A 7,760-nucleotide genomic window follows, 5' to 3' on the forward strand; every position below is an offset into this window, starting at 1 on the left:
CTGGACACATTCATGGAGAGAAACAATGTTTTCCGTACATTGAGGAGCAGCGGAATGTGAACGTGAGAAAGTGTTTGATGCGCGGTCAGTGTGTCGCAGGGCCGAGCCACCCCACAGATCAAAGCTGTGTCTGTGTGACACATAACAAGACAAGGTAAATGTTAGTGCAGAGAATAAAGAGAGTTAACTTGATTTCAGTGGACATGAAAAGCAACGCACCAGTGCATCTGAAAGAGAGTCAAGGATGAGACATCAAAGACAAGCTCAGAAAACAACACCAGTCTCTTTGAGTTACGCTGTTGTGATGTTGCACATAGTTCACTTGTCTTTACATTATTATTCTTTCATTCTTTTTTTAAAAAAGCTGTGGTTTTATTACTTAGGTGGACTTTCATGTAAAACTAAAACCATAAATCTATTTCTCATACGTTTAGGACAGATTAATGACATTATTTAGATTGTGTATCATAAAATTCATTTGATCTAATAATAATAATATAATTAACCTGCACCACCAGATTGATTCATAAGGACAGTAAAACCAACAAACAATCCTAACTAGAGATTATTAATCGATTAATAAACTAATCGACAACTATTTTGATAATCGATTAATCAGGTTGAAGCTTTTTTCATGATTAAAATAAGATTTTCGATCGTTTAAATGTGAGAATTTTCTTCATTTCAACAAAGAAATCATTAAAAGTGAATCATTTTGGTTTGTGGACAAAACAAGACATTTGAGAACATCATTTCCAAGTTTGACTAACACTAATCAATGTTTTTTAACGTTTTCAGATATTTTATGAACCAACCGATTAATCGAGAAAATCGACAGATTATTTTTTTGAAATTTTATTATTATTATGATTAAGGATTATGAAAATAATCGTTAGTTGCAGCTCTGATCCACAGATAAATGAGTACTTATGTATTCATTTATTTGGGAATCATCATTTTTTCCTTAATAACCACCTCTTGAAGATGACATTGATTTATTTTGGTTATTGTTCTTTTGTAATCTGTCATTGGCTGTTTGTATGTTCTATAAAATGCATCCTTCTGTTTGTCATTGATGACGTGGTCGACTTCTTTCCAAGTGTGTGTACAATATTACAAATAAACACAAACAAAACGTCTTTGAATGTTTACTGACTTTGGCAAACGTTGTAAAAAGAAAAGCACAAGCAACAACAGGAAGCACAGGAAAGGAGGAGGAGTTCAAACAATGTTTTATTCTAATATATGATTTGAAAAAAGCTTGATCCACATGACAAGTGTTCGGTGGAAGGTCATGAACAATCCACTCTGTATTTAGTCGTACCATTGTTTTCTATAAGGACATAATTTCCTTATAACATCTTGACTGTTTTTTCCTGTTATTGTTCTTTTTTAGAAACTGTCTCCTGTCTCCACATCACATCCTCCCATACATCAGTGATGATATCGTGCAGCTGATCATGAGAAGATAACACGCTGTTCACGCGCATGCTTGTGTGTATTTCGTCCAAGTGTGAGCTGTGATGTAATGTGTGTGTGTGCAGGTATAAATATAGAGGCATGGCAGTCCGGTGCGCGTGCAGATCAATGTTGCTCCGCCACTGAACTCAAGTCATTTCCAGACGCTCGTGCGCCGCTGCGCCTCAGCTGCTCCCGCTCGTGCTCCCGCTCGCGCTCCTGCTCGTGCTCACACAAACGCCCGGCGTCTGTTCACAGAGTCACACCCGGGATGGGCTCTCTGTCGGCCCTGCGGACTCTTGTCATCTTGGGCCTGGTGACCGGACTCGCGGGGGTCGCTCCGGGCCTGAACCGGACGGCGGAGCGCTGGGAGGCCCTGTACTCCCGCTCCCTGGCACGGATCCCTGGGGAGAAGCGGGAGGAGATCAGCCGGGACAGCGACTACCTGCTGGGGATTAAAAGGTTACGGCGCCTCTATTGCAACGTGGGGATCGGCTTTCATATGCAGGTGTTACCGGACGGTAGAATAACGGGCGTTCATCACGAGAATCGTTACAGTAAGTTTTGATTGAAATGGCGATTATATGTGGAGGCTTTTCTCTGTCAATCAAAAGATCACTGTGGAGCGACTTCTTTAAATTCAACACCATTCATTTTAATGGTAAATCGTTCAATCCTGGATTGTTTGCAGCACTTAAGTTAATCAATCATTTTAATAAATAAGAAGTCTTTTAAGAGTTCAAATGAGTGAAACCTCAGACACATCAGTCATTAAACATCAGACATCATTTCCGTGTCAAACTGTCACAAGAGAAAGATGCTGATGCAAATATCGATCTATGCTTTAGACACACACACACACACACACACACACACTGCATGCTGGGGCTTGTGTGTAACCAGAGCTTGCTGTAATCCAGGCCAGCAGTCAGCCATGCACCACCTAAAGTTAGGACACAGTGCATGTGTGTGTGTGTGTGTGTGTGTGTGGCTCAGACAGTGTCACACACTCAGATTTGCAGACATGAAGAATAACAAACATGTCACATGTAATCCCTGAACTGTGCTCCACTCAAAGTGACACCACCTGGAGCTGAGGAACCTCTGCAGCCTCCTATTTTCAGACAAGGCAGAAACATTCACCGAGATACATTACAGAGGAATTCAAGCCACAGTCGAGCATTTTCAGACAACAACAACAACAATAATAATAATGAGTGCTGTAATAATCAATATGTTTATGCATGTGAAAATGTTCTGTTTCGACATGAACATTCTCAGTTCAGTGTCATAGTCACATATTGACTTTTTCAGCAGCTGTTTTTATGAAAAGAACTTCACTTAAATGGATGAATGAATATGTTCGTTTTAACGTCAATCATTTCAAACTTCCTTGTGTGATATGTAAACATAAGCTGTCATCACAGAATATTGAGCTTTAGATTCTTCAGCTCAACGTTTGGGACACGCCAGTGACCTGTGTGTGTGTGTGTGTGTGTGTGTGAAGGTCTACTGCAGATCTCTCCAGTGGAGAGAGGAGTGGTGACTCTGTGGGGGGTGCGCAGTGGACTCTTTGTGGCCATGAATCGACGAGGAAAACTCTACGGATCTGTGAGTGTACGAGCGCTCTCACCTTAACCTCACCACAACTCTTAGCTTTAGTAGGTTTTGCCTCATTAGGACCAGCTCGAGGTCACATGACTTCCAGCTGAGACACAAGAACTAAGAGACTTTGGTCACTGAACTGAAGGCTGATCTGAGAACAGGTGATAACAGGTGTTCAATCTCACATTGATGATAATAATAGAAGTTTGTATCACTCATCTCACTCTGACATGATCTCACCACGAAACGAGGATTTAACCACGCCCCCTGTGTGACGTCCTGCAGGCGTGTCAGAGGGGAAAAAACAGTGTTGCGGTTGTAGCCATTGTAGCACGGCTACGCGTTAGCTCCTCCCACTAACCCTAACCCACTTGACTTCTTTTTCTCATTTTATTTATTAGCGCGTTTAACTGACAGCTCTATCAGAGACCTCTGAGGTATGTTAACAAGCCAATCTAACTCTTTAAATGTATTTTGTATTTTATTTTGTGGAGTTTCCTGTGTCATCATGTGGTCATGTGACCCATGCAGTGCCAAAGCCTAAGGAGCTAAGCAGACATTTTTTGTTAAAAGCTGGGTAAGATCGCCACCATGATTCCTGTGTCCGGTGTTTTAAAGCAGTCCACAGCACTGAAACAGCACTTTTAAAGGTTTTTAAGGATCTTTTATTAGCGTTCTTATGCTTTTAGATCTCACAGCTGCGTTCGACACAGTGGACCACAACATTTTCATTTCTCGCCTGGAGCACTGTGCTGGTTTTAAAGGTACCGCTCTTGAATGGTTCAGGTCCTACCTGACTGATCGTAGCTTCTCTGTTAGCCTTGGTGATATTACATCCTCCTCAGCCCCTCTCCCTTGTGGAGTACCTCAAGGCTCTATACTTGGTCCAATTTTCTTTTCTTTATACATGCTTCCCCAAGGTCTATTCTTAGGAAATATGGAATATCCTTCCATTTTTACGCAGATAACACACAACTTTACCTGCCCTTAAAAAAGAAAGACCCAAACTCTTTGAGCACATTGCTTGCTTGTCTTAAAGACATCAAAGACTGGATGGCTTTAAATTTTCTAATGCTCAATGAAAACAAAACAGAAGTCCTTCTTTTTGGACCAAATGGAGACAGACACAACCCCGTCTTGGACCTTTCCCTCCTGGAATCTTTTATCAAACCGTCCATAAAGAATTTAGGGGTCATAGTGGATAAAGATTTTAAAATGGACAAACAGATTAATTTTTTCCATCTGCGTCTTTTATCCAGGGTTAAGTCCTTTTTATCTCTTAATGATTTTAAAACGCTTTTATCACCACATGTCTTGACTACTGTGATGCGCTCTACGTTGGCGTTAGCCACGCCTCTCTGTCTTGCCAGCAGCTCGTCTTTTAACTGCTACTCGTAAACATGAGCACATCTCCCCTGTTCTAGCTTCACTTCACTGGCTTCCTGTGTGTTTAAGATGTTATTATTAACATATAAATCTTAACGCTTTTATTATTTGAATGTTTCTGTTGGTTTTAAGTTGGTCTTAGTGTTTTCTTATGTTGTTTTATGTCTAATTGTACGGCACTTTGGTCAACTCTGTTGTTTTTAAATGAACTTTATAAATAAATTTGGATTGGATTGGAAAACTGAATCCTGAATGAAAACGGCTCCTTAATTTAAAGGACTTTAACTTTGAAATCCTCATTTGATTGATTGACAGTTTTACTTTTAACTACTGTCGATGAAAAGTAACTAAAGTCAGTGTAAAAAGACACGAGATATCACGAGAACACGTCCTGTCGTTACTGTAAAATAAAGAGAAAACAAAAACTATTTTTCCTTGAATAAACAAAATAGATCAATGATTGTTCCACACACAAACACACATTATTTCCCTTTCTTTCAGCCGGCTCGGTCCATTCTGTCTCCACTTTTGTTTTTATATCTAATGTTTACAGCGTCGTCTTCTCTGTTTTTTGGTGTAACGTCAAAAGTGTTGAATAAAGTTCTGTGCTGAAATCTTGAAGCCCTGTTGTTGACGGGATTGTTTTTGAAAATGAAATACTATTAGACGGACTATATTTCATAATCTAAATTAAAATGACAGATGAAAATAAACAATGGTCTACAGTCATTAGGTGACCTGACCTAAATGAGCATGCGGTAGTTAAGAGCGATGAACGAGCCGTGATGGAAACGGAGGCGGGGCTAATCCATGAATCTTCTGCTCAGTACACAAAGCCTGAGCCCTGTGACGTATTCCTGACAGCTGCAGATTCATACATTCATATCTGCGGATTCATAAAGTCATAACCTTTCGAATCATATTCTCACGGTTGTCAATTCGTATTCATGTTGAATAAATCACACCTGAGTATGCATTCGGACAGTTATTTGGACAGTGAAAAGCCACACACACACACACACACACACACAGCACAGGAGCAAACGCCACACAGAACGGCCCTCCGTTGAATCAGGATTCAAACCGACGACCTTCACTGCGGTATCACCTGCTGAGCTCATGCATGTGCCGCATGTAGACTCACTGACATCATCAGACGCATCTTTACCTGCAACAAACAGTATTAATATCAGCTGATACTAATATACTCGTCTTGTAGCTTCACACTTGTTTGCCATTTTAAACTTCCCTGCAAAATGTAAGCAATGCATTGTGGGTACTACTATGTCTCAATTTAAACGATCCGACACTTTGGAACCGCTGTTTAGCAGGATTTGATGAAATTCAGCAATTCAAGACTGTGTCAGTGTGTTTTCAATCGCTTCATCTTTGACATCTGAACAGTCACGTGACAGCTGTGTTGTTGCTGTTAGTGTGAGAAAAGAATCCTGAATCCTGCTTCACTCACATCATTGAGACAAAATGTCCCACGACAGTCAGAAAAAGGCCATTGTTTGATTTGAATCACTCTGAACAAAAAAGAGCCAGAATCTCTGTTTTGAATCTGCCACCAAACAATCAGCATTTGTAAAGTTCGCCTCTCTTTCCTCCCGCAGTTACACTACAACAACGAGTGCACGTTCAGAGAGAAGCTCCTCGCCAACAACTACAACGCCTACGAGTCGCTGGTCTACCCAAGGATGTTCATTGGACTGAGTAAGAATGGCAAAACAAAAAGAGGAAACAGAGTGTCACCAGCCATGACAGTGACACATTTCTTACCAAGAATCTAGTGACCTCAGTAATAGAAGAGGAAGAGAACTCCAAAACATGATGCACTTTCACGCCAAGTTGATGCAAGTGTATCATATTTAATACTGTGTCATGTATATATATACATACTGTATATACATATATATTCTTTTTTTATGTTTAACATAACTTTTGTACTTTTTAGGATGGATTGTCTTTTCACTAAGGATGAATGAGCAGGGGATCACACTTCTTTCTTTTCATTTTCCTAATTTATCAGACGTTTGCTGCTACTGAATGAAATCCTGTGATTGAATTTTTCAATCTTCAATCTTTTCTTTGCACTGGTGTGTGTGTGTGTGTGTGTGTGTGTATGCAGCAGTGCATGAATTATTATCATTATCATTATTATTATTATTTTATTTATTTTTTATCCTTTCTTCACCCAAACATGACCTGTTTGAGTCTAAAAAACAACCAGATGACGTGTGAGTGTGTCTGCTGTCAGCAGTGCTTGCCAGCTCCTTTGTGTGGCACTGGAGCCTAATTGAAACAGTATCATCTTACTGTTGGTGGCATGTGTGTGCGCGCGTGTGTGCGTGTGTGTAGTGTGGGGGGTGGGGTTGAAGAAACCCCACAACCCCTCACTGGTCCGTTTATAGCTCTGCCAAGGGGGGGTGAGGGGGTGAACTCTGAACTTTCTGCCTTCAGTCTCAGTCACTTGTATAAGACTGCCATCAGACAGCGAGAGAGGCGTCCTCAGTGACATTATACAAGTGGGGAATCTGGATGTTTGAAGGCAAGGTCAAAGTGTTGACATGCGTCAGAGAAACTGTAGCCTTGACTGCAGAATAGGACGATTCTTCATGTCAGGTTATTTTGGATTGTCCAGTCGCTCCTGGAATGGCAGAAATGAGTGTGCCTGCCTGGTCGGAAGTAGGACAGCAGCATAACTCAGGGCATGTGTATGCAGATAGGACAGATATGAGCGTGTTTCCGTGTCATTCCCCTTTAGTCGTCTTTGTCTTGTATGTTACATAAATCATCAAGACAAACATTTCAATGTTCAGGAAACACAGGTACTGGCTTCATGTATTACCCTACATCTGCATTGCTAATATAAACGGGTTAGCTTAGCATAACCATAACAACAAAAATGAAAACTCTTAAAGGTACAGTCGGCAGGATTCTTTTAGCATTTTGGATTTATTCTGTCCTATCATAGGAGGCTTTGACAGGTCACTTTGCATGGCTGCTCCAGCACTGGCAACAACTTCCTACACTGCAAAGAAACGTAAAAAAAAAAAAAAGGAGAGAAACATGAGCAGATCATTTCAGGGATGAAGCGATAGCCTTTTAGCTCTGAACCCAAAGTGTTCATACCACGTCCGGTTCTTTTGTGTTGAAACCAGTATACAATATAACACAATAGTCAAATAAGACGCACAACAAACCCTTATAACAATACAATAGACAGCTGTGCACACTACACCACTGCAACTGCCACATACACTGTCCACTGTAGATTAAATCATACATCATTAACCCTAACAGAAATC

General features: G+C 40.7%; 1 protein-coding gene across 2 annotated transcripts; it reads left to right on the forward strand.

Annotated features, from left to right (window-relative positions):
* Positions 1–1,524: 1,524 nt before the first annotated feature.
* fgf4 (fibroblast growth factor 4) lies at positions 1,525–6,591 on the forward strand. Of its 2 annotated transcripts, none has more exons than XM_044035435.1 (3): positions 1,525–2,015; positions 2,966–3,075; positions 6,066–6,591. In XM_044035435.1, exons 1-3 carry the CDS (start codon positions 1,529–1,531, stop codon positions 6,240–6,242), a joined length of 774 nt encoding a protein of 257 aa, XP_043891370.1. In that variant the 5' UTR covers positions 1,525–1,528; the 3' UTR covers positions 6,243–6,591. The 2 variants fall into 2 exon arrangements, with proteins under 2 accessions (XP_043891370.1, XP_043891371.1); XM_044035436.1 differs by having other exon boundaries at positions 2,966–3,069.
* The last annotated feature ends 1,169 nt before the right edge of the window (positions 6,592–7,760 follow it).

Source organism: Solea senegalensis, linkage group LG10 (assembly GCF_019176455.1).
Source record: "Solea senegalensis isolate Sse05_10M linkage group LG10, IFAPA_SoseM_1, whole genome shotgun sequence".
NCBI lineage: Eukaryota > Metazoa > Chordata > Actinopteri > Pleuronectiformes > Soleidae > Solea > Solea senegalensis.